General features: G+C 41.8%; 1 protein-coding gene across 7 annotated transcripts in view; it reads right to left on the reverse strand.

The window, feature by feature from the left end:
• The window catches only part of LOC135218426 (protein arginine N-methyltransferase 7-like), a 261,517-nt gene that overhangs the window by 143,914 nt on the left and 91,622 nt on the right, over window positions 1–25,981 (reverse strand). For all 7 annotated transcript variants that reach the window (XM_064254737.1, XM_064254738.1, XM_064254736.1 and 4 more), the window contains exons 5-6: window positions 16,928–17,086; window positions 14,614–14,739 (exon numbers count right to left, since the gene is read on the reverse strand). In XM_064254737.1, the coding sequence (XP_064110807.1) occupies window positions 14,614–14,739; window positions 16,928–17,086 (285 nt within the window). The remainder of the gene's footprint in view (window positions 1–14,613; window positions 14,740–16,927; window positions 17,087–25,981) is intronic.

Raw genomic sequence — 25,981 nt, forward strand, 5'->3', positions numbered from 1 at the left:
GCTTTTACGTATGTATGTTTATATTTGTTTTGGCAAGAATTTCATCATACCAATGAGGAAAAGACAAGCAAAACATCTTCCTAACATACAGACAAAGAAAATTTGCTCTAATATAATTACAGAATATAATATACGCAATATTAGCGTAGTTAGTGAAGAGAGAGAGAAAGAGGGAGGGTTGCGTAGTAAGTAACGCCCCCGTCTTGCCTGACGCACACGTCACACTGTGCCCTAGGCTACGATCTTTGAGCAAAGGGATCTTCATTTATGATAAATAACATAGTTTTGGTTTATTCATACCCAAAAAGGAATATGAATACATTAAGAAAGACTTACTTTCATAAAAGCTTTCTTTGTGCCATATCCTCTACTACTACTAGTACAGCCAGAACATTGTAAAATCCTAAGTAAACCTTACTTTTAATGCTTTGGGTGCATTAAAACTATGCAAACGGCATTTCTATAGCATTTTTCATCAAAATACCTTCAAATATTGATTATTTTGCATTTTTGGAGACATATTTCTTCTGTCAGATTGGCGTTGTAAGTGCCGTAACCCTGGAACATGTGCTGTAAACCTAGAACAGTCGTAAACCTGGAAATAATTTGTGATAAATGTAATTGAAAAGCATTGTAACCACGGAATGTCATAAGCCGAACCCGTCATAAACCGGGGACTGCCTGTAGATCTTGATGTACGCATGCGCAGTATTGCTCTCATTGTTTTTCCTGCTCTGCAAGATCAACATGTAGTATTTTATTTAGTGCCAAATAAATACGATATAATACAATCTGTCTTCGTTGTCCTTTATGCCAAACATGATATGGTGTCAGGAGAAAACTTGCTGTGACAACTGATGAAGAAATAAATGAGCAACATCGAAAATAAGTGCAATAAAAAGGGACCTGCAGCCAAGGAAGAAAATCACAGTGATTGTGGAACAGAAGTGAACACTTACCCCCTTTCTACTGTGAGCACCACTGTCTTAGGCAGCTGTTATAGCCATCTGTCATTGCTAGGAGTGCCTACGGACACCCTAATTGCAAAAGCCAGCCAGACCCTTGACCTTTGTCAAATGCAGCTAATTTGACTGTTGCTAAAGAAATTGCATATAGCCTACATGCCAAGTTCAATTGTTTGTTACACTGCCTGATCAGTTCGACGCACCCTCATTATGGCACAGCAACTGTTCCAACCCCAGGGACAGTTCTCCTTCAATGCAGCAGACTGGCCAGATTTCATTGCTGTTTGAAAAAGGTACAGTCAGCTGACAGAGATTGATGCAAAATCAGATGTGATCAGAATAAGTGCCTTGCTTATTCTGATCACAGAGAAGGCAGAGAAGGTGATGCAGACCTTCAAGTTTGGTAGGAAGAGGATTCCCAACCCTAATGTAGAAGCCGGACAGCCCCCACCATTTAAGTTGATGAGAAAAATACCTGCTATGATGACGTGCTCAATAAATTTGAAAACCACTTTGTGTCGAAGGTGAATATTGTCCATGAGAGTGGAATCTTCAACAAGCGTATACAAGGGGTGGAATATATCGAGTTTCCTCATTGATCTTCAGCAACTGGTTAAGTGCGACTATCAGGACCAGGACCGCCAGGTCCATGACCGTTTCATCACCAGTCTAAAGGATGAAAAGCTACAAGAAAAGCTCCAGTTTATGCCCAAAGTTACTCTGGTGGAAGCCATCGATGACGCAAGGAGGTGGGAGAGCCTCCACGACCAGCTACAACAACAATGAAGACAAAGCCAATACACATCCATGTAAAAGACAATGTCAAGCCAGTATGCAATCCCACACCCAGACTTGTGCCCTTCCCCCTGATGGGGAAAATCAAGGCAGAGTTGGAGAGAATGCAAAAGTGTGAGGTCATCTCTTGTTCGGAGCTGAAGAGGAGATAGAAGTGATCACCGATGATTTTCTGGTCCATAGTAAAGACCAAGAAGAACATGACTGCCGTCTGAAAAAAGTGCTGAAGATCATTGAGGAGGTAGGCCTGACCTTGAACAAGAGAAAATGCAAGTTCAGGGCATCTGAAGTGTTACTTTGGTCATCTGGTTGGGAAAGATGACATCAAGCCCTACCCAGAAAAGGCATAGGCGAACACCAATTTGCCCCCATCGAAAGATATACATGAGCTTAGGACCGTAATGGGCATGTTCAATTATCTTGCCAAGTTCTTGCTGAACCTGTCCAGCACCATGAACCCTATCTCAAGCCTCTTGAATGAAGAACGATGCACACTGGGCATGGGGACCGGAGCAGATCAAGTCATTCCATGAGGCCAAGCAGCTGGCAAGCCATGCCGCAATGCTCACCTACTTTGACCCCATAAAGCAGACGACTGTCAGCGCTGATGCCAGCTCCTTTGGGCTGGGTGCTGTGCTCTTACAGCAGCATGGAGAAGTTTCGAAACCAGTTGCCTACTGCTCCAGGACCTTGACGCCAGCAGAGCAGAGAGGGAGTGCCTGGCAGGAGTGTGGCATGCAAGAGGTTTTCCCAGTATCTGACCGGGCTCCCAACCTTCAAGCTTTTCACTGATCACAATCCTCTGGTTCCCCTCTTATTGTCCAAGGGCCTGGACACAGCCCCCCTGAGGTGTCAGCGCCTACTGATTAGAATGATGAGATTCAACCCAGAGCCTGGTAATTGCAGGCATGTTGTTCCACAAACCTCTGACAATGGCCCATGTCAACAACCTCAAGGAGGAGACCAGGAGATTTGTAGACTCTGTAAGAGCACATTGGCCAGCCTCACCTGCAAAGCAGACAGAATTAATGAAGGCCACAGATGAGGATCAAACACTGCACAAAGTCCTGGGCTTCATAAAGGATGATGGATGGCCTCACCACTCTACAACTGCAGGACCTGAAATAGAGCCGTTCTTCCATGTACGCACCATGCTGTCAGTTGTAGACGGTCTTGTGACGTGCAGCGACAGAATGGTAATACCAGAAGCAATGAGGAAAGACATTCTGGACAGACTCCATGAAAGCCACTAAGAGCTAGCAAAGTGCAAAGAGAGGGCTCAGCTGAGTGTGTGGTGGCCAGGCATCACCAGACATATCACAGAGCTTGTCAGCAACTGCCTGGAGTGCCATGAGAAAAGACCATCACAGCAACATGAGCCTCTTTTGCCAACAGAATTGCCAGAAAGAGCCTGGCAACATCTAGCAACTGACTTACTAGAATCTAACAAGAAGCATTACTTAGTCATAATTGACTATTACAGCAGATGGATCAAGGTGAAGCCACTGGCAAGTAACACAACAGCAGCTGCACTCAATGCCAGGATGAAGGGAGTCTTCGCAACCCATGGTGTACCGGACTCTGTACAGTCAGACAACGGAACTCGTTCATGTCAAGTGAATATGCAAAATTTGCCAAACAATATGGATTTGACATTGCCACATCAAGTCCACATTTTCCACAATCAAATGGCCTGGCAGAGGGCAGTCCAGACTGCCAAGATCTTGCAGCAAGAAGATCCAGATGTGGCCTTGCTGAACTACAGGAACAGCAAGCACTCTACCACAGGCATGAGCCCAGCAATGGCACCCATGAAGCGCCCCCTGAAAGGCAGGGTACCAGTACATGCAAGAGTACTTAACCCAAGTGTGGAGGAGAGAGAGTAGTTAGCAGCCACTGACAAGGCTGCCAAAGACAGATACATGTACTATTATGACCAACGCCATGGTGCTAAACGTCTCCCTCAACTTCAACCTGGCCAGCCCGTACTGCTGAAGCAGACAACTAGAAGGGCTGGTCGCAACCAGGCATGGTCATCGAGAGTGATCAGGCCAATTGCTCCCACCTCTACCAGAGCCTGAGGATCCATGACCGGCACCGGCACAAGAATCACCACAAGTCATAGTCATGACGCCTGCGACACCAGCTCAGCCTGCCATGCTGCCTGTCGGACGGACCAGTCAGCAGACAAGGAAATTACTGCGTTGTCTCATAAAGGATGCATAGGAAGTGTTTAATAAAATAAAAAGTACCTCATACAATAATGGTCATGTGCTAGTAACCTCTGACCTTCAAAGGATACACAACTGTTCTTTTACAGTGAACTTTCATTTGAAATATTGCAATCAACTCCATTGAAATATTGCTGATTTCAAATGTGCTACCATTTCACTTTTATATGTGTTCATTTACGTATGTGCTAATTTTGATTGACGATTCATAATATTAATGATACAGTATCACGTTGTAAGAAAACGCAACTCAGTATAGTTAGGCTATGACTATAATAATTGTACCATCATGTGTCAATAAATTGTACAGGATTGTGTGCATGACATATATATATAAAAATTAATTTTGTATAAGGGTTGAAATGTTTCAAGTTAAATTTTTGTGTCAGCAGACATGTTATGAATTGTTATTTGGTAATTTTCAAAAGGCTGTCAATTTAATCGTATAGTTTAAGTTCTTCCAGATGGGGAAGGTGTCATATTCTCTGCTAATACTACTAGTCTTGTTGTCATGCATGCGCAGTATTGCTCTCATTGTTTTTCCCGCTCTACAAAATCAACCAGTGCCGAACAAATACAATTTAATAATTTAATACAATCTGTCTTCATTGTCCTTTATGTCAAACATGATACTTGGGTTAATCTTTCTGTAGCTATTCATTTCTTCTAAAAATAAATTAAGATTAGTTTCACATGTATGGCTAGACCTACTATAAGCATATTATAAGTAGCTGAAAGGATAGGAAATACAGGATGTAGCAACATAAACTTCCTTTTTCCAAAAGGCAATAAAACAAGATATATAAATCAGAAAGGTTTACATTTTGTTTCATAATGATAGTACATATTTAAAGTTTTGTTTCACACAGTTTTGAAAATCATATCAGGTAGGTGACGTCCCCCATTGTCCATACACTGCATAAACTGATTTCTGGTGTTTGCTATGACCCTCACCAGCTTATCAGCGGGTATATTGGCAATTTCTTCTCGGTATGTAAACATTTTGGAGGAATTTTTTTTTCCGTGAATTGAAGAATTGGACCTAGGGAATATTTGGTTTCAACAGGATGGAGCAATAGCTCACACTTCAAGGGCATCGATGGCTGTTTTGAGGGAACACTTTCTGGAGCGCCTCATTTCAATAAGGGGCGATTTGGAGTGGCCAGCCCGTTCCCCCGATTTGTCCCCTTGTGATTTTTATTTGTGGGATATTTGAAATCCCGTGTTTATGTCAACCGCCCGAGAAGCCTACCAGACTTGAAGGCCAATATCCAGGAAGAAATTGCCAATATACTCGCTGATAAGCTGGTGAGGGTCATGGCAAACACCAGAAATCAGTTTATGCAGTATATGGACAATGGGGGACGTTACCTTCCTGATATGATTTTCAAAACTGTGAAACAAAATTTTAAATATGTATTATCATTATGAAATAAAATTAAAACCTTTCTGATTTATACACCTTATTTTATTGCCTTTTGGAAAAAGGAAATTATGTTGCCGCACCCTATATGAAAGGTGACTTTCTTGTTTAAGCCTATTTCAGATATTTTTCTACAAAATAAACCTACTGCTTTAATCCAGGGACGTTCTTTGACAGCTGCAACAATCATACCTACAAGGTGTAACAAGAGTTTATGCAAATATTTTGGGGAATAAAAGAAAAAATAATTTTGAGCAGAAATGTTCTATGAACATATGCATTTTAAGGCTTCGGTTGTTGGTGAGAGGAATTTTATAATAACCGTTACCATAGTGGTGCTTTCACACTATGGAGTTCTTCGTGAGAAGTTGGAGTAGCCTGAGACATTGGGGGAGTTGTGGTGCCATACACGGAGGAAGATAGAGGGATTACGCCGATGTGAATAAAGTATCTCCCAACATAACATATTATTTAGGTTTTGAAGAAAAGAACGCTTGCATCAATGAGTCTGTTTCCCTCCCTATCCGGTGCAATAACTCTCTCTCGCTCAGCAGGGGGATGTTTTTTAGACCGATAAATGACACATTGACATTCAATTCCCACACACGTCACGACATCGAAAACAATAGAGTGAGGTTGCATGATTCACACTGTTAGGTTATAATTTTCTTTATAGTATTTTGTGAGTTTCCAGAGTTTTCTGTAAAACCTAATAAATGGAATAATTCAACTACCTTCCATTTAATATTGAAATGATAATGTAAGGAGTATGTTTATGCGATACTACTAGTGATAGGTGTCTCCTATCTACATGATATTCTAAAGAGATCAGTGACTGTTTTTACCATCATTACATAAAATTTCTTCCATCTTCAAAAAGAAAAATAAATCAATAAGGCATGAATCGTGTGTCAGGCAGGTAACAAAAAATTATGAAACTCTGCTAAACTTATTTGAGCATGTGTACCTCTACCCCTTAACGCCGATTGGACGTATTAAATGTCGACGAAAATTATCTGTCGGGTGCAGAACCGACGTACGAAACGTCAACGGAAAAAAGTTTTTTTTTTAAATTCGCGGAAAAATAGTTATAGGCCTACTAGGCGAAAACTTTTGAATCACACACCTTAAGGGATGCTGAGAGTTCAGGGATCAAGCTGTTGTTTTGTTTACAATCGTTACCCAGGCACGCAAGCGCGAGTTTCTTTCTTCTCGCACTAAAAAGCATCAGCGACACATCTAAGAAATGATTTCGTCACTTTGACATAATTTTTGCACCATTTTATATTAGCCGTTACATAGAGTTTTATATATGAAAATGTGTGCAATTTCATGTAGAATGGAACAAAAACAACTCATGGTTGTAGCTTTTATCAGTTTTGAAATATTTTCATATAAATAACGATAAGTGCAAAAATTTCAACCTTCGGTCAACTTTGACTCTACCAAAATGGTCAAAAAACACAATTGTAAGCTAAAACTCTTATATTCTAGTAATATTCAATCATTTACCTTCATTTTACAACAAATTGGAAGTATCTAGCACAATATTTCGATTTATGGTGAATTTATGAAAAAAACTTTTTCCTTACGTCTGCGTGATAACTCTTCCGAAAAAATCAGAAATTTTTTCGTCCGATTGTCGTAATGTTTGCACAGTTTTATATTACCCGCTACATAAAGTTTTATATATGGAAATGTGTGCAATTTCATGCAGAATACAACAATAAACATTTCAACCTTCGGTCAACTTTGACTTGACCGAAATGGTTGAAAACCGCAATTGTAAGCTAAAACTCTTACATTCTAGTAATATACTCAATCATTTACCTTCATTTTGCAACAAATTGGAAGTCTCTAGCACAATATTTCTATTTATGGTGAATTTTAGAAAAAAAACTTTTTCCTTACATCCGCGCGGTAACTGCCAAAATCATACATTTTTTCATCCGATTGTCGTAATGTTTGCACAGTTTTATATTAGCCATTAAATAAAGTTTTATATATGAAAATGTGTGCAGTTTCATGTAGAATACAACAGAAAACAACCCATGGTTGTAACTTTTATCATTTTTGAAATATTTTCATATAAATAACAATAAGTGCCAAAAACGCAATTGTAAGCTAAAACTCTTACATTCTAGTAATATTCAATCATTTACCTATATTTTGCAACAAATTAGAAGTCTCTAGCACAATATTTCAATTTATGGTGAATTTATGAAAAAAAAAAAACATTTTCCTTACGTCCGCGCGGTAACTCTTCCGAAAAAATCAGAAATTCTTTCATCCTATTGTTGTAATGTTTGCACCATTTTAAATTAGCCGTTACATAGAGTTTTATACATGAAAATGTGAGCAATTTCATGTAGAATGCAACAAAAAAACAACCCATGGTTGTAGCTTTCATCAGTTTTGAAATATTTTCATATAAATAACGATAAGTGCCAAAATTTCAACCTTCGGTCAACTTTGCCTCAACTGAAATGGTCAAAAAACACAATTGTAAGCTAAAACTATTACATTCTAGTAATAATCAATCATTTGCCTTTATTTTGCAACAAATTGGAAGTCTCTAGCACAATATTTTGATTTATGGTGAATTTATGAAATAAACTTTTTCCTTACGTCCGCGCGGTAACTCTTCCGAAAAAATCTAAAATTTTTTCGTCTGATTGTCGTAATGTTTGCACCATTTTAAATTAGACAGTTACATAAAGTTTTATATATAAAAATGTGCGCAATTTCATGTAGAATACAACAAAAAACAACCCATGGTTGTAGCTTTTATCAGTTTTGTAATATTTTCATGTAAATAACGATAAACAGAAAAAATTCGACCTTCGGTCAACTTTTAACTCGACCTAAATGGTAAAAAACTGCAATTATAAACTACAACACTTACAGTCTAGTAATATTCAATCAATTACCTTCATTTTACAACAAACCGGAAGTCTCTAGCACAATATTTTGATTTATGGTGAATTTTTGAAAACAGCTTTTTTTTACGTCCACGCGATACAAATTCATGCATCATATTGTGATAATATTTTTTCTTGTGTTGCTTTGATCGTTTTACAATTTGTTATATACCAAAATCACCACAATTTAGTGTACAATACAACGAAAAAATAATTAACTCATTAGCTTTAACCGTTTTCTCACAGCGCGATTTGTATACAATTATATATGTGCTGTCATATATTCCAATATTTATATATGATAATGATATTTTTTTCATTTCTGATGGTTGCATACTAAACTTCAGGCAATGACAAAAAAGGAGCCAAAAATGAACTCTTATTCTTGAAAATTAAGCGTGCTGTGAATTTTTGAAAAAAATCTTTTTTTCCGCTTCGGCGCTCACTCGCAAACGCCGCCGGCATACCGGAGACACTTTCGGAAATACCGGCTCGGCGTTTAAGGGCTAATATTTAATATGCATTGAAAAAAAGAATACATTTTATTGATAGTGTGCTGTGCTTACATCAATATTAATATTTGAAAATTAGTCAATAATTTTTTATTCTAAAAAAAGTACAAGCAGTCACTGGTTATCAGCAATCCAGTTTTATGGTGCTTGTCAAGCGCCATAAAATTGGCAATTTATGGTGCCATAATGGGCAGTTATGGCTCCATAACATACCCACCAGAAGCGCCATATAACGCGGTTTCTGTTAATGGCAGTTTTCACTTATTGGCACCGCATGGGGATGGAACCACTGCTGATAACCGGGGACTGTCTAGTCATGCAAATAACATGAAGATACAGTAATCTAAAACTGTCTAGTCATGCAAATAACATGAAGATACAGTAATCTAAAAATATTTCTCAATGAAATAATAAACAAATTCTTGAATTTTCACCAATAATTTGGGGATAAGCTCCACAGAACAATCTGCAAATAGGTGAAACTGTGAATCCTGAATTGCAAACAGGCAGAGGTCGAATGCATTGTATGTCAGTGTAACAACACTTGTCACAATTGTTTGTTTGAAAACAGAGGGAAAGAACAAAACCTGGATATAGGTTTAAGAATAATATGGTCAACCCTTAGTTTCAGCATCTCTCTTACAGAACCTAGTGACAATAATAGTCCTGGATTATTTACAAGTTTAACAAATGTTTGCAGTAAGTTGCGATCTGCTAAGCAGGGACTGTAATTGTGCCTTATTATTATTCTAAATAATTCTCCAGTAAGACCATGTTTCCCACCAAAGCAAGCCATTACTGCATGGGATGCTTGCTTATGGGCTTAAATTCTTTGAGAAACAAGAAGTGCCTATTTGTCTTCCGACAGACAAGCCTGAAAATTGCAAAAGTATACATCCCATCACCAGAAAACAATGTACTGAGGAGGAGTTAGGGAAGTCGACCAAAAATCATAATGCACAGAGACTTAGCCAGGTAAAGCAACAAATCCTTGGTCTTTGGAATACTGTCGACAGAATTGGCCAACATGAACCAGGTTATTCAGTAGAAAATAATTCTTGCTCCTTAAAGTCAACACCATCTGCCCATGGGCAACAAACTCTTTGTAAATACTTCTCGAGGCGCTATACATAAACTGAAACAAAGCACCTTGAATAGCATACATTCTCTGCAAATACACATTGAAGGAACTTGTGTGACTGAAGATGTACTGGTATGAGAAAATATTTCCTGCATGTCCACCGAAACATCTGATAATTCTTTGGAGAGTTATTAAAACCATGCTGGAAAAAAATCAATAAACATGGGGCCACGTGCATACAGTCGTTTAGTCTCAATATGTCAAACACTGGGCACCAATCTCTGGTTATGACACTACGAAAAAGTCAAAGGTAAAATCACAGTGAATTACCTCCCCCATTGTATTCTCTGTAACTTGAGTCTCCTACTGAAGAACAAGATAATTCTGCTGGATAAGACAAAGGCACAGCTATAGGAGACTAAACCAAAATCATAACTCTCTTTCAGTACCTCTGCCACTTAAAGTTCTGCTTCTAAGTTATCCAAGCACGCCAGGAGGGCTGCAATTGGCCTCCTACCTGAACCCAAGGGCTGAACAGATCCTTGAAACGTATAAAATATGACTTGTAGCACTATATCCTCCCTTATTACCTTAAAAGGAATCAGGTTTGGAGTGTGACCCAAAATAAACCAAAACAGCTGCTATCTCCTGTGCAGAATAAGCCTTTTATGACAGATGGGAGTGAGTTCTCACTTCTTCCAAACTGAGTTAGTGCAAGCATGAGAACAATAGAATTCAGCATCAAAAACAGGTTTGATTCTGCAAGGTAATAACTCCAGCACTCTTCCTCATTAAAATCCTGCTGGTGTCATAAACACTTAAAACTGGCATGGCACCACAAACTCCCTAAGCTGGCATCATAAACATACCAAGTTGGCATTTCATCCTTTCTAGCTGGTGCAGATAAACAGCAATAATACTGAGCATAAGTTCAGTAAAAGATCAAATCTACCTCAACAGAGACCTGATAACACATTCTGTCTCAGGAAGTCCAAAGTACTTGTCAGTCTCCAGTTCATATCTTCAAATGAATGCTACTAAATAAACAGAATCTTCAACATAAGATGGTTCAAGTCCCAATAAAGCACCTGTATCACAAAGAGGCAGTTCTCCTCAACTTAAAAAAAACCAGAAGACAAGCACTGGCAGACTTATAAGAAGCTTTGTGCCCTAGAGTACAAGAAAACTTACAAAACTTACTCTAATTGATGGAGAAAGCTTGGGTTCTCATTCTCCAAATACTTACTGGGTGCCAAAATACTGGAAGACATTCAAGATCTATTCTCTATATGGGCTCTTTCCTCCACTAAATGAAGATAAAGCAGAGTACAACGCTCCAGTAAATGCTGACAAACCATAGGGGATTCCTCCAGTTCAAACTTCTTCTGCCAAGGGCAACAGCAGGTGATAGGAAGAGACAGCATCTGTATACCAGTAGCGTATCCTCGTCTCAACGAAAGGGAGATAGGAGAACAGAGTCTGAAGCAATTCACTCGAGTCAACACAAGTCAACTGAGCAAAAGAAAATAGGAAATGTTGGGAGCCAGGGGAAGAGGAATTACAGCAACTCTCCCGCCGCATCTGAAAGTGACTTAACAGACTTGAGAGCATTCCTATATGGCACATTCTTAAAAAACTTAGTAACTAGAATAATATTTAGCTTGGAAACAGCAGAAGATACTGTAACTATAGTGGGATTGGAAAGAAAAACATTAATCGTGGTAGGAGTAAGAGAATTTAGAATGACCAGTAGATGTAGAAGAGATTGGTTTAACAACTAACTGAGTAGACATAACATCAGACTAAGTACAGCTCACAACAAGCACATTACAAATAACACTGACTATACCTATATAATTAGTCCTACCAGTGCTAATAAACTCCTACTAGGTGCCGACGACAGAAGTCCATACGCTTCAGAGATTAATGTCTGCCAAACGAGACCCAGGGCATGAAAAATGAGAGGCAGGTAATCAAAGGCACAGACCTACCTTGCCCTGAGGACCATCTCGGTTCTCTAGCAGTGGACTCTTCCAACTGTTACAAGGCATTCCTAGGGTCAGGCAATAGACGGAGGAGGGCATCAACACCTTACCTCTTATAGGGGAATGCAAAAATGATCACACTATGAAAGGACCAGAACAGTCTCTAACAAATCAAGACAAACCTTACTCACTAAAATAAGGCTTACATCCTATTCTATCTCTCACTATGCTTTTCCTGAAGCAAAAGAGGAGCAGATGGTGGACCTCAAGAGGAAGTCTCAGAACTAACTAGAGTACTGGCAGCCCCAGTTATTGGTGGGGGTTCCATTCCAATGGGGAGACAATAAGTGAAAATTGCTGATATTCAGTTATCGGTGCCTCAGTTAGGTACGTATCAGTGCCTATATATATCGGCAGCGATTTCCATCACTAGACAAGAGCCATAGAACTTATTGCTGATAACCAGGGACTGCCTGTATTAGCACAAGGAACAAGAGAAAAATGTGCCAAAGTTTCTTTGATGCAATCGAGTTTTCTGCACAGTGTATATGCTGTATGTATATCAAACTCTCCGCCGTGGCCTATAAAACTTTCAGCTATGGCTCAGTGGCTAACTTTAACCTTGAATAAAATAAAAACTACTGAGGCTAGAGAGCTCCAATTTGGTATGTTTGATGCTTGGACAGTGGATGATCAACAAGCCGAAGGCAGACAGACAGCTAAAGACATCTCAATAGTTTCCTTTTACAGAAAACTAAAATCCATAGACCAGAGTAAGGAATGAAAGGTTGGTGATCTAACATAACTGTGCCTTTGCAATCTATACGGTTCCCTTCGTTTTCTATACATAATAAAAAAATACTTGACCATAAAGTCCTTAAAAAATCCTTACTTCCTCACATCTACTTTCATGCTCACACTTTATACCCCTGCAGACAGCACAGTGTGTCTATTTATGTACCTAAAAATTCAACATCCTACTAAAATTCCAATAGAACTTGACATTCTTAGCCTTGATTCCACACTTGATATCATTGCCGCTGGCACAAACGTGTCTATATCTTAAAAAATCAACATCCTGATAACAAAGCCATCATTCCTACATATCATAAAATTCTTAGCTTGATTTAAGTAGAAAGCATCCTAGGAAAAATAATGTACAATACTGTGATAGCAGCAAATTGCCAAAGCCATGAAATGCCAACATGCACCTGTAAAGAATGGTGGTGAGAATTTTGACAAGAGCTGAAACATTCGAAACACACTTGGTGAAGAACAGGTGCACTAGATAGTCATCCTGGCTGCCACTCAATCTTTTGTTTAAATGCTAACTCACCTACTGGCCTGGAGATAAAAAAAACTATCTTTAACAGCAGGTAAGCTTCATTCCCAATAAAACATATCTTCCGAGTTTACCTATTCGTTACTCCTGAACCACAAAGCGAGCGTTCAAGAAAGGTGGTGCCACACTGGAAGAAGTCGGAATAGATCAGAGTACACTGAACGCCAGACCTAACTTTGTACATGATCTATCAGAATCTTTCATCTTATTCCTACAGAACCTAACACTTCTATCTATCCTTGCTGTAAATGATATAATGCAAAACAGAAAACAAGCACAATACTCTACTGAAGAAAATCAGCCAGATATATTCAAAATCATCACAGCCGATTCACACCTTAACACTGCAGACAGAGCAGGAAGACCTCAAGAACACAAACATTCCAACAACACCTGGTGGAAAAAAAGGTGCTTATAGACAGTCCATCCAAGTCAGCCAAGCATTATTCTTTTGTTTCTTTTGGCTATCAATACTAATACCCAACGATGTGAGCTAACTTTAACAATAGCCAAGATTCATCCCAAACACAGGCAGTCCCCTGTTATTGGTGGGGGTTCCATTCCGACGGCATGACAATAAGCGAATATCGCCGATAACTAAAAATCAGCAATTTTTGGCACTTATCGGTGCTGATATCCAGATATCAGCACTGCTGGATATTGGTGCCTCTGTTAAGTATGTATCAATGCCAATACCTGATTATCAGTGCCGATAAGTGGAAATTGGCACATATTAGCACCAAAAACCCACTAGACAAGCGCAATAAAACCGGATCGCAAATAACCAGGGACTACCTGTAATGTATACTGTACTTTAGAAAAAACTGTAATACAGGTTGGGGATAAATAAATAGGAATTGTAGCAACCTCCACTCAGGCAAGTTCCAGAGTCTCTTGCAAAGTCAGAATGCAATACTAGCTTTATCATGTGAATACATATGATATTCAACTTTATTTTAACGTGTTAGTATAAAATGCATTTTAGCAACAGTTATCTTTCTAAAACTTCGTAAAGCATAAGAACCCATCCCACTTCCCTGTCCCCTTAAGCTAGTGAATGACATAATAGAGGCAGTCCCTGGTCATCAGCAGATCAGTTAATGGTGATCCGGTTTTATGGTACTTGTCTAGCACCATTCAAATCAACAATTCATGGCGCCATAAAAGGCCAAGTTTCTGTTATCGGTGCCATAAGGTGCCATTAACTGAAACTTGGCACCATAAGTGCCATAAATGGCAGCGTTTCGGTTAATGGTGGTTTTCGGTTATCGGCACCCCGCCGGGAATGGAGCCTCCACTGATTACCGGGGACTGCCTGTATTAACTAATACATTAAGCCAACTGCTTTCAGTTCTCACCTCTCTTTCATTACTTCCTGGTTTAATCCTTGTAACTTCTTGAAGACGATTCCACCTTTGCAACATGCTAGACTGCACAACTTGGGCATAAACAGTGCCTTCTGATGGAACAAGCAGGGCATCCTCCTATTGGGAAATGAAAAACATTATGCTGAGTGTAAATGATAACAAACACCAACTTAAAACTCAAGATACCATCCTGAAGTGAGACACTGCTTTTGGTATGCCTTACACATTACAGCACAGTGTACATATTACATGATGTTCTTTGCACTATTCCTTTATCCCTGACAGCATTATTTTCCGCTTTTGCTTTTCCCTATTCCCTTTTGTACTTCCCCAGCATCTGTAAATTTAATGTTCCAATTTGTACCTTTTACTGAAGAAAAAACAATTGCACAAATCTTATGAGATTCTAGGTGTGACAGATGGTTTATTACAATATTTTAATAATAATTTAATAACTTAGAATAGCCCTTACACTGGTCTGAGACTGAAAACATTTTCAGATTTTTATTAGATATTTATAAAAGAAAAGCAAATCTTTTAAGACAATAAAATATGTCACACTCAAATGATTAAATTACTTTGTAAGGATTTTATCATATCTGAGAGATTATATAATGCTTAATGCTACTTTTACAGGGCATAAGAACTGCTAGCTATACAGAAAAATATTTGAACTTATTAATTAACATTTTTCTTATCATTTAAAAGGTGTGAAACATAAAAAAATGGGATAAAAGACCTAATGTTCACTTATGAATGATCATAAAAAATGGGCAGAATGTGTTACAAGACTGTCATTAAAGGTGAGTAAATTCAATCATATTTTCCCAAAACATCTGAGAGTCCTATCACATGTAATACTGTTAAACAAATTGTGAAAATTGGTGAATAACAGGAAAGATGGATTTAATGTTCCATGATACACAATGATTTACCTTTCTACAATAGGTAGTATGTGTATAAATAAAAAGAACGGACTGAAATAAAGGACAATTAGTGCAAGAAGCCATACCTAACCTAACAAGCAATTTAATGCAATTTTATTGCTGTATTCAGCGAAAGGTTTCCAAATGTGATGCTAAAACATCGAAAATTTTAAATGCAGTATAGGGTAAAAGTACTTTGGTAACAGGTAAATATTGTTAATTAATTAATAAACAGTTGTGAACAAATGTTCAAATATCATATGTTAATTTAAAGGAAATGTGAAGGAACAGAATAATGAAATCTATATAAAAATCATTGTGGTGAGAGAGTAAAAACTCTCTCTCTCTCTTATTACTTTTGAATGAGAACTGATTACAGTGGGGCCCCTGTATTCGCAGACTCATGCATTCACGGATTTCTCCCTGGAACATATCCCCCCCCATTATTTGTGGGAAATTCTTCTGTGAGAAATATCCACAAATTCCTGTTTTTTTTATCAATTTAATCATAAAATGCACTTTTTGTGATAAAACTATTAAAAAACCAGGCATAAAAATTTTGAGAGGGGTTTTCTTGAGTTTTAACCAACAAAATAGGCTGTTTTTAAGTGTTTTTGTAGGGGTTCCACCTATTCAGAGGCTCTAGCTATTCGTGGGGGTTCTGGTACACATCCCCCCCAAACAGGGGAGCCCACTGTATTTTAACTTAATTTCATCATTAACAATTTACTAAGAAATAAACATGCAAAAACTCTTTGCTCTTGCAATTAAATCATAGGCTCTGCAGCTCTCCCTCTCTCAGTTAAAAAAAAGTTCTGATGAGCATCTAATATGTACAGTACATTTTTATTAGGCTATCCCTCAATTATCCGGATCTTCATTATTCGACACTCGACAATATCTGACAGCATTGAGCAAATCCCCTTATCTAAAAGATTATTTAGGGAAATTCCTTTAGAAGGCATGCAGCATACCTTAGTGTAAATAGGATTTCTTGTGATGTCATTTAGAAGAGGGTTACGAAGTAATGTGTGTTAATGACAATCTCAGTCAATTCAGGCTGAGAATAACGTATCTATGTGAATCCACAGTAAATTTGTATCATGTGTATATCAATTATATACACAATGCAATGCAATGTTTTAAGTGTTATTCAGAATATGACTGCGGTAACCTGGGTGTTGTAGCATAAAACTTAGGCTATAGTAATTAGGTTGGTACATTTAAAAAATTCATTTAGGCTATACAATCTCTTCAGATTTGAAATACTCTACTTATTCTGAACGAGTCTGAATACTAATTCATAAGACTTCCTTTACATAAAAAATGAAGAAAACTATCACAAAAGTAATAAAAATTAAAACAAAAGAAAAACTTACAGTTAACAAAAAATCACGGGCATGGCGGTAAGTTTCAATAGCTCCTTCTCCTATGAGTTCTGTATCAAATACTTCAGCAACCAAGAGATTAGCCTTTCTTTCCATGTCCTTTCCTGGGCCAACTTCAAGTTCAGTTGAGCGTTTTGGAACCAGATGTACCTGTAACATCACAATTTTTGAAAGTAAATTGCATTTCTCCTAACTATACAAACCTAGGTCCTATACAACAGGAATTACTTAAGGCAAAGCCTGGACACTGCCGCTGAATCTTCAAACAAGGAGGTACGGTAATTAACCTCCAGTCTGGTTGTTGGTTGTCACCCGACCGGAAGTGAGCACTCCAATTTGCTTTCGGCCCAGGTAACAGATTTAGGGGTGGCTTGATGTGAGCAGTAAGTGTAAAGGACTTAGGTTTGTATAGTTAGGAAAAATACAATTTACTTTCAAAAATTTTGATTTGTTCCTACACAGTATACAAACCATCAGTCCTTTACAATAGGAGGACTCACTGATTGGGGGGAGGATTCTGTGTGAGCTCCTGTGAACCGACTGGTGTTCAGCCTACCTGGGCTCTTCTCCCAGTCTTTAGAGCAAGGGAGGAGGACTGCCACTGACCTCTGATCAGAGTTACAGAACAGATGGATCAGAGTCAGTCCTCTGGGCTTCTCCTCTAAGGGCAAATGGTGGGTCGACATTATGGGAAAGCAAAAAACCAAATGTCAGAGAATAAGGCAAATACAAGTTATGGGTTTGTCTTATGGCAATGTCCCCCTTCCCTGCCTTGTAAAGGAAAGGGGGGATAAGTGCTTCTATTACTAACAAAAGGAATAGAAAGGGGTGTCTTACGTGCATCATTGCTCAGTCCAGCAAGTAATGGTCTGCGTACTCTCTGCCTGAAGGGAAAGAGTAGGATGAAGGGGATGAAGAGCCAATCACTCATCATTCATACTCAATCATACTGTACTACGAGGCATGATGCTAATCTGTCCTGTTAGAGGAGCTGGGTAAGCTACACAACTTGATGAGCAGCCACCAATGGTCCAAGGAAAAAGTGTCCAAGGACCTGTGGGCAATATCCCGAAGGTAATGAAAGGTGGAGTGGTCCGTCTTGCCCAGACCCCTGCCTTCAAAACCTGTTGAACCGACAGGTTCTTCTAGAGCGTGAGGGATGGGGCAATGCCCCTGACCTCGTGAGCTCTCGGACAAAGGGTAGTCATCACCCGCAGCAGAGTACACCTTCCTGATCGTCTCACGAAGCCAGAAAGAGACAGTACTTGGAACCACCGGCGGTAACAAAGAGTCGTCAACACTCAAGCCGAAGATGTCGAGTCCTCTTCAGGTAGCGCTGTACTGCTCTAACTAGACAGAGTAGCATCTCATCTGGATTGTCACCAACGAAGTCACTGAGGGAGGGGATGGAGGCCTCGAATCTAGCATCAGGGATGTAGAGTCCTCTTCAGGTAGTGCTGTACTGCTCTAACTGGACAGAGTAGCATCTCATCTGGATTGTCACTAACGAAGTCACTGAGGGAGGGGATGGAGAAGGCCTCAAATCTAGCATCAGGGACTGAAGGATTCTGAGTCTTTGCTACGAAATCCAGGAAAAATTCAAGCATAACCGATCCCCAACCTCTTGTGCGTTTAACTTTGAAATGATAGCCCATGGAGTTCACCTACTCTCTTGCCGATGCCAGGGTGAGCAGAAAGACGGTCTTGAGGGTCGGGTCCTTGTCTGATGACTCTTGAAGAGATTCGTACAGGGCACGAGCCAGCCTCTGCAGTACGAGTCACATCCCTGGCAGGAGACCTGAGATCCCTGGGTGGGGAAGACCTCTTGAAGCTCCTCATGAGGAGAGAGATCTCGAAGATGGACGAGACATCCTTCCCCTTCAGCTTTAGGACCAAGGCTAAAGCCGACCTATGGCTCTTTACCACCAAGACAGAGAGGAGCTTCTCTCGGCGAAGGTAGACTAGGAAGTACACAACCTGCTGAAGAGTAGCTCCGACTGGAGAGACACCCCATCTATGACACCAACCACAGAAGACGACCCACTTCCCCTGATATACTGCTGCAGAGGACTTCCTTAGGTATCCAGCCATCTCTGTTGCTGCTCGATGAGAAAAGCCTCTCGCTCGTAAGAGATGATGGATAACCTCCTAGCATGAAGACACAGGGACTCTACTGCTTGGTGCTACTGTTCTACGTGAGGTTGACACAGAAGGTTGTGCCAAGGGGGAATCTCTCTCGGTGCCTCAGAGAAAAGAGCCAGGAGGTCGGGATACCAAACAGCCTGAGGCTTTTTGGGAGCCACCAGAATTATCTGCAGATTCTGCAAGATCCACACCCTGTTGAGCACGGCTCGAATCAGGCAGAACAGGGGAAACGTGTAAGCTTCTAGGTTGTCCCACAGGTGTTGGAATGCCTCCTCTGCTGTTGCCCATGGGTCTGGAACAACCGAGCAGAAGATTTCCACCTTCTTGTTGAACCAGGTGGCAAACAAGTCTATGACTGGATGCCTCCATAGGCTGAAGAATGTACCTGGCTAACAGCTCCACTGAGTGAGCCACCTCCCACTCTTGCACCTGAATTGTCAACCTGTGAAGCTTGACATATGCCACTACTGTGGTGTTGTCGCTCATCAACACCACAGTGTCCCATCACTCGTTCCTGGAACACCTGGAGTGCCAAGAAGGCTGCCTTGAGTTCCGGTATGTTGATGTGAAGGCCCTTGTCATGATCATTCCACACCCCTGCAGTCAGCAACTCCTCCAGGTGTGCACCCCACCCCTCGTTCAACGCATCTAAGAACAGGAGCATGCCTGGAGAGGGAGTGATCAGACCCACCCCATCGGTGAGGTTCCTGTCGTCCAGCCACCAATGCAGATCTTTCTTTACTTCCTGCAAGTGAGGAATCAGGAAAGAGTGAGGATCTCGTGACTGGGACCAAAAGTACCTGAGTCTCCATTGGAGAGACCGCAGGTAAAGATCCCCTTGAGGGACTAGCTTCTCCATGGATGACAGGTGACTGATCACAACTTGCCATAGTCGAGCAGGTTGTTCCTGCCTTGACAGGAACAGCCGCGCTACCTCTCTGACCCTGCTGATACAAGAGTCTGAGGGGAAGGCTCTTGCTGCTACCGTGTCTATCAGCATGCCCATATGCAACGTCCTCTACTTGGGTTCGAGATTTATCCAGATTTATCAAGATCCCTAGATTCCAACAAAACTCGAGAAGGCAATCCCTGTCCTGTTGCAACTGTGAGCGGGAGCTCGCCAGGACCAGCCAATCGTCGAGATACCTCAGGAGATGTATCCCGTTTGAATGTGCCCAAGCCGAGACCAGGTTGAACATTCTTGTGAACACCTGGGAAGCGGTCGAATGTCTGAAGCATAGTGCCTTGAACTGGTAGACTGTTTCCATGAGGACGAAGCGGAGGTATTTGCGGGATGACAGATGGATGGGTATTTGTAAATATGGATCCATTAGGTCTACCGTAAGCATGAAGTTGTTCTCTCTGATGGATGCCAACACTGATCGTGCTGTCTCCATCTTGAACCAAGTCTGGTGAATGAATTGGTTCAGGGGAGAAAGGTCTACGAATGGTCTCCAACCTCCGGAGTCTTCTCTACGAGAAAGACTTGGCTGTAAAACCCTGGAGACCAGTCTGACAAAACTTCGACAGCACCCTTGCTCAACATTGTCCTCACTTCTTCCACCAAGGCCTGGTGTTTCGAAGATTCCATTATGTAGGATATAAGACGGACCGGGTGAATGGTGAGGGGTGGCGGGGACTCAAAGGGAAGCAGATAGCCCTCCCAAAGAACATCCACTACCCAGGTCTCCGCTCCATATCGCTGCCAAGTTGCCCAATGGCTCGACAGGCACTCCGCCATCAAGGCAGCAGCTGTGGGGGTAAGCTGGCCAAGTGTTTCCCCTTGTTCTCCTTCCCTTTCCCTCCTCATCCCAAAGGCAAGGCTGGTTGAAAGGAGGGTGAAGGCGCACCTTTCGAGGAGGAAGAAGAAGGGTAGATCGTTCCTCTGGCACCCTTTGAAGCAGCGGTGGACTTCTTAGGGGCCGAGGAGGAGCTAGCCAGACTCGAAAGTCTGGCCGCAGTACAACACAAAGGTGCAGCCGCTTTCGCTACTGCCTAGTGGACAAGCCAGTCCTTGTCGTCATCCCTCCACTTGTCCACCACAGCCTCTACCTGTTCTCTGCTAAAGAGAGAGGCAGAAACCAGCAACGATCCGCTTCTCAAGGCCAATACCAACTTGGAACCGAGAGACCTGGATACTCAAGAGAGGGGAGCATCGTGCCTCAAGTACCAGATTTGCCAACAGGTTAGCAGTCTGGTGGGCCAGGTAGGTAATTGCCCTACCTTCAGACTGATACAGCCTTTCAAAGGTAGTGTCTTCCCCTGAGGTGATGGCCCCGGAGGAAGCAGCAACCTTGGACACAGTGAACAACCACAGGTCCAACCAGGAAACTGCTTGGAGAGCTGCCATGGCAGTGGCTTCCTATGTTGCTGCCTCCTGCTGCAAGAAAGAGAAACATTCTCAGCGGTCAGGTGCTGCAGCGACAGACCCGGACTGAGCCGAACCAGGTCTGGGTCAACCTGTTTAGTCAGTAGAGGCCTGTTTGAGAGAGTATAGAAGCACCTCTGGCGAGGTAGAGGAGGGGGAAGCAGTCAATCCGTACGGTTGGATCTAAGCAAATTTTCTTGACCTGAGACCAGCTCATTCACTCGACCCAACACCCCGTCAGCCAAGGCTGACCACGGGAGTCCCGTCGAGGCCTTGGGTTCCCTCTCGGGTCCCCAACAGGATTTGAGGCGGGAGGGGCGATCTTCTGTAGAGGAGGTCGCGGCTGCTTCCCCGAGACTGTTGTGCTGACATAGCGCAACAATCGCTGCGAAAGTCCTCTGTATCTCAGGGGTGTCCGAATCCCTTGGTAAAAGCCCAAGTCCTTCCAGGGATCGGTCTTCCCAATCTACTCCCTTGTAGGGGGGAACTAAGCCAGACCCTTTGATCCATCCTCTATGACTTGAGCATACGTTTTATGGGGTCCTAAGACTCCAGGGACGTAGGCTGCTGCCGTTGAATCCCATGGACAAATCTCCATGAGGTGTTTCTCCATATGGTTCCTTCTATTCTCCTCGCCCCTCCCGGTGTATCCCGAGGAACTAGAGGGAATAGGAGAGGTGGATTGGGTGCCTTCACTCTCCCTTGCAGTGCTACTGCTGGGGGGAGGGGGTGAGCCATGCCCTTGCACCAAATCGCGGTGGTGACAAATGCGTGTGCCTTGGAGCTCGCGATGCGGACACCCGAGGAGAAGGTAACTGCTTTCGCTGTGCTGCAGCAGTGCTGGTAGCCGCGGTCTAGCGAGCAGTGCTGATGCCCACGGAGACGCAGCCCACTGCCTGGCGAGAACATGCATCGTCCTCACAATGCACCCCAGTGCTCTTTGAGGCCGAAGCCCCGGGCAATGAGGACTGAATAGGGGACCTCCTCATAGTCTTTCCCATTGCTCCTTCCCTAGGGACAGATGCAACCCTCATGGCTCCTGACAAAGAACCAGGCTTGGTCTTTGCACGTGGGGCTGAGCCGCAACTCAATCCCTACTCTCGTCCCGTGCCACTGTCCCGACGGGGAGCTGATCCCACATTCTTGGCAGTGGATGTGCTATTTCTCTTGGAAGGTTGCACATTCTGGGAAGCTCACGAACAAGATCTCGACACGGCCCTGGTTCCTTAGGCAGCGCCTTTAGAACCCAGGACTGGAGAATGAACCTTTGCTCATGCTCCAGTGGCTACTGAGGCCCTTGCCCCCGAAGGCAGAGTCTCAGTTCCCGCTCCCAAGAGAGTGGGGGAGCCGACGAGAGAGCCAACTGCCTTCCCCCATGGGAGGGGGTATGCAGGCCCTTCGAAGTCTTGACACGAGACTTCTTAGGGGGTGGAGAGGCTACCTTCCTCTTCTTCAGTTGTGAAACCTTTGAAGGGGGAGGTGAGGAGGAGGAAGACGAAGACGACAACGAGGAGTAAGAAGACGACGACGACACCTTTCTCGATCTCTTCTTCTTCAACTTCCTCTTCAACAGCTTCCTGATGATCGTAGTCAGGGCCATTCAGGGAACATCAGGATTAGCTGGCCCGGGAACGGGAGCAGTAGCAGGGTCGGGAGCAGGTCCGGGAATGGGAGCAGGTCTGGCAACAGTGGGTCCGGCAATCATAGGTTTGGCAGCGGAGCAGTGGCAGAACCACAGCCACTATCTGAAGTGTGATGCTTGGCAGTACCATCATTGGCATTGCTGGCATCGCTGTCACATCTGGGGACATCAGGGATGGCAGGAACCCGGGGGCGGCATCGGGAAATTGAAAGGAGGCAGTTGCTGATGAGCGCTATCCACGGAAGAAGTCACGCTCATGGGTTCAAGAGACCAGGCTAGGTGTGGGAAACAAAGTAGCCAGGCTGGAAGGTTGTGGTTGTAGTTGCAGTAACCACCGGGTGCATGGCTGCATTGCTGGGAGTGCAGTTCAAGTGAGCCAGCAGTGCTGTCACTGAGAGAGGACCCAAGAAACCCAGGAAAGACCAGGCCTGGTCCAACCCCGACACTTCACCTGCAGAAGCAAGTCGGGTTAGGGGGAGGGGTCCATCCTTGCTCCGAAGGAGGTCTTTCAGGATATGGAGGGATCCCACAAGGAACATTACTTTGGCCCGAGACAGAAGCTGCCCCCTCCCCCTTCCCCCGACTCATCAGAAGGGCAAGGGGAGAGAGAGGCCTCCCCCGAAGGGGTGGCAGCGAACACAGGATGATCAGTAGGAGAGAAGTACGAGGAAGAAAGATCAATTACAGGAGTGGAGGGGGGCAAAATACTCCCCACCACAGATTTTGGTTTCCTGACATACCTCCTTCTCCCTGCAAACTTCTCTCAATGGCCAGCAGACCAAGAGGAACACTGCATGAGTCACTAAACCATCACAATCTTGACCTCAGCAGGAAGCACACAGAGTGTGAGGGTCAACTTCTACCGAGGCACGAATCTTATTGGATTTCTTGTGGTTGGCCAGCAGGGGGCAGAAGGCAGCAGAGGCAGTAAATCAAGGGTTTGTTGATTGTCCATTTAATCAAGCAACCACACAAAACAAAACGAAAAATCCCATTGGGATAGAAGCGAAGACACATCTATGACAGTCGGGCTGAAAGTGATGTGAAAACACATCTTCTCACGATGGCGGCTGAAAGCAAATTTGGAGCACTCACTCCTAGTCAGGTGACAACCAATGATTGGACTGGTAGTTAACTACCATACAGCCTTGTTTGAAGATTCAGTAGCCGCACCCAGGCTTCGCCTTATGTAATTCCTATTGTAAAGGACCGACGGTTTGTATACCATGTACGAACAAATAAAGAATCCTCAGTGACCTCATAGTTAATTCAGATAAGTCTACAAATGTTCAGATTTCACTACATTACACAGTTTGCCTACTTACGAATTTTATTTATGACTAGCCTTGAGACTTGAGGTATATAAATATTTACTGCATAGTAAAATGAAATTCACAAAGACTTATTTTTTTTAATTAATGGAAATAAATAGGAAAATAAAAACTGCTGAATTTAGTATATTTTTTTCTTGCAACATTCACTTCAGGGTGTGAGTGTGATGTCCCTGCCTACACAAGTTAGGGAAGAACAGACTTTAGTCTTGGCAGGCAGTTCTTTTAGAAGGACACTCTGAAATCAAACCAGCCCGTTAAAGGGACTCTTTATCCTTGGTAGGCAACCCTTCTAAGAGAAGATTACAATGAATACAAACCTTGATCTTCAACCTTGGACTGTGCAAATTCTCTTTTTTTTCATTTTCCTTTTTTTTTTTTTAAAAGCGTGTCAGGCTGATGAGAAAGCAAAAGTTGCTTGGTGTATTACTGGGAAAGTGCCTTCATCTATACCTAATCTTTTCCTTGTGTGCTTTTTATAATTTCTAAATCCTGACTGTCCTCCCTACCTTGTTGTGGCACACCTGGTGAGTTTCTAATTTGCCTTACAAGGTGTACTGGCACCACCTTGTCGACCAGTTGCTTCTGGAGCTTTTTTGAATGACATATGTTTATTAATGCTTTCAACAGAATTTGTTTAAATACTAATGTAAATACTGTTGTTGTTGAAGTATTATCACGGTTTATTTTAAGTTGATTTTTACAATGTTGCTGTTGTTATGAGTCTATTTATTAGTTTTGCTACTGATTTTATGTTATTAATTTTAATTCCTTTGGGAGACACTGAGCTGAACTTTGGACCTGTTATTCATTACAGTAAAAAATAATGCCAAAGTACTTTACTCAAATATTTGGGGCTTCCTAAGAGCCGGGGTAATAAATGAATATGCAGCACCCCAGGCTAGCAAAACTTTGAGGTTGGCTAATTTAATTATGAAAAAATCACATCAATGGAAAGAAGATGATATGCAAAATCACATGGCATAAGAAAAAAAATTCTAAACAATTTTTCCTACTTTCCACGAGAAGTTGAAAACGACTATTTACAACCCCTTGCGGGGGCTCTTTGACAAAACAATCATAAATTTTATGAAGTTATTCATGATTTTTCTAATAAATAAATGTATTATATTTTGTAACATTACAATTACAGCTCACACAATGTCAAAACAGTTGAGAAGCAAAATTGGTAACAAATTCTGAGCATATTTGTTGTAAAATATTTACATAAATTTACAGAGAACAAAGATGTAGTAACTTTTTTGGATTTATACATTTTTTATATTTCTTTGCAAAATTACATTTATAACTGACATACTATCATACAAGATAAGAACTAAAACCAACAACAATCCCTTAGTATATTTATAAGCAAATTTACAAAAAGTTGTCATGTGGGACAGAAAGGCAGTACATCCTCCCTTGCATATAAGATCAAAACTAAGCCCTGAGCACTGAGCCTCTTATCTTCACCAGTCTAAAAGTTGCCATTAGTGAATTTATGGGCTATAAAAGTAATGGCACCTCTTTCCCGCCTGATTCCCCTAAATCGATGGTGT

Source organism: Macrobrachium nipponense, chromosome 9 (genome assembly GCF_015104395.2).
Source record: "Macrobrachium nipponense isolate FS-2020 chromosome 9, ASM1510439v2, whole genome shotgun sequence".
Classification (NCBI taxonomy): domain Eukaryota; kingdom Metazoa; phylum Arthropoda; class Malacostraca; order Decapoda; family Palaemonidae; genus Macrobrachium; species Macrobrachium nipponense.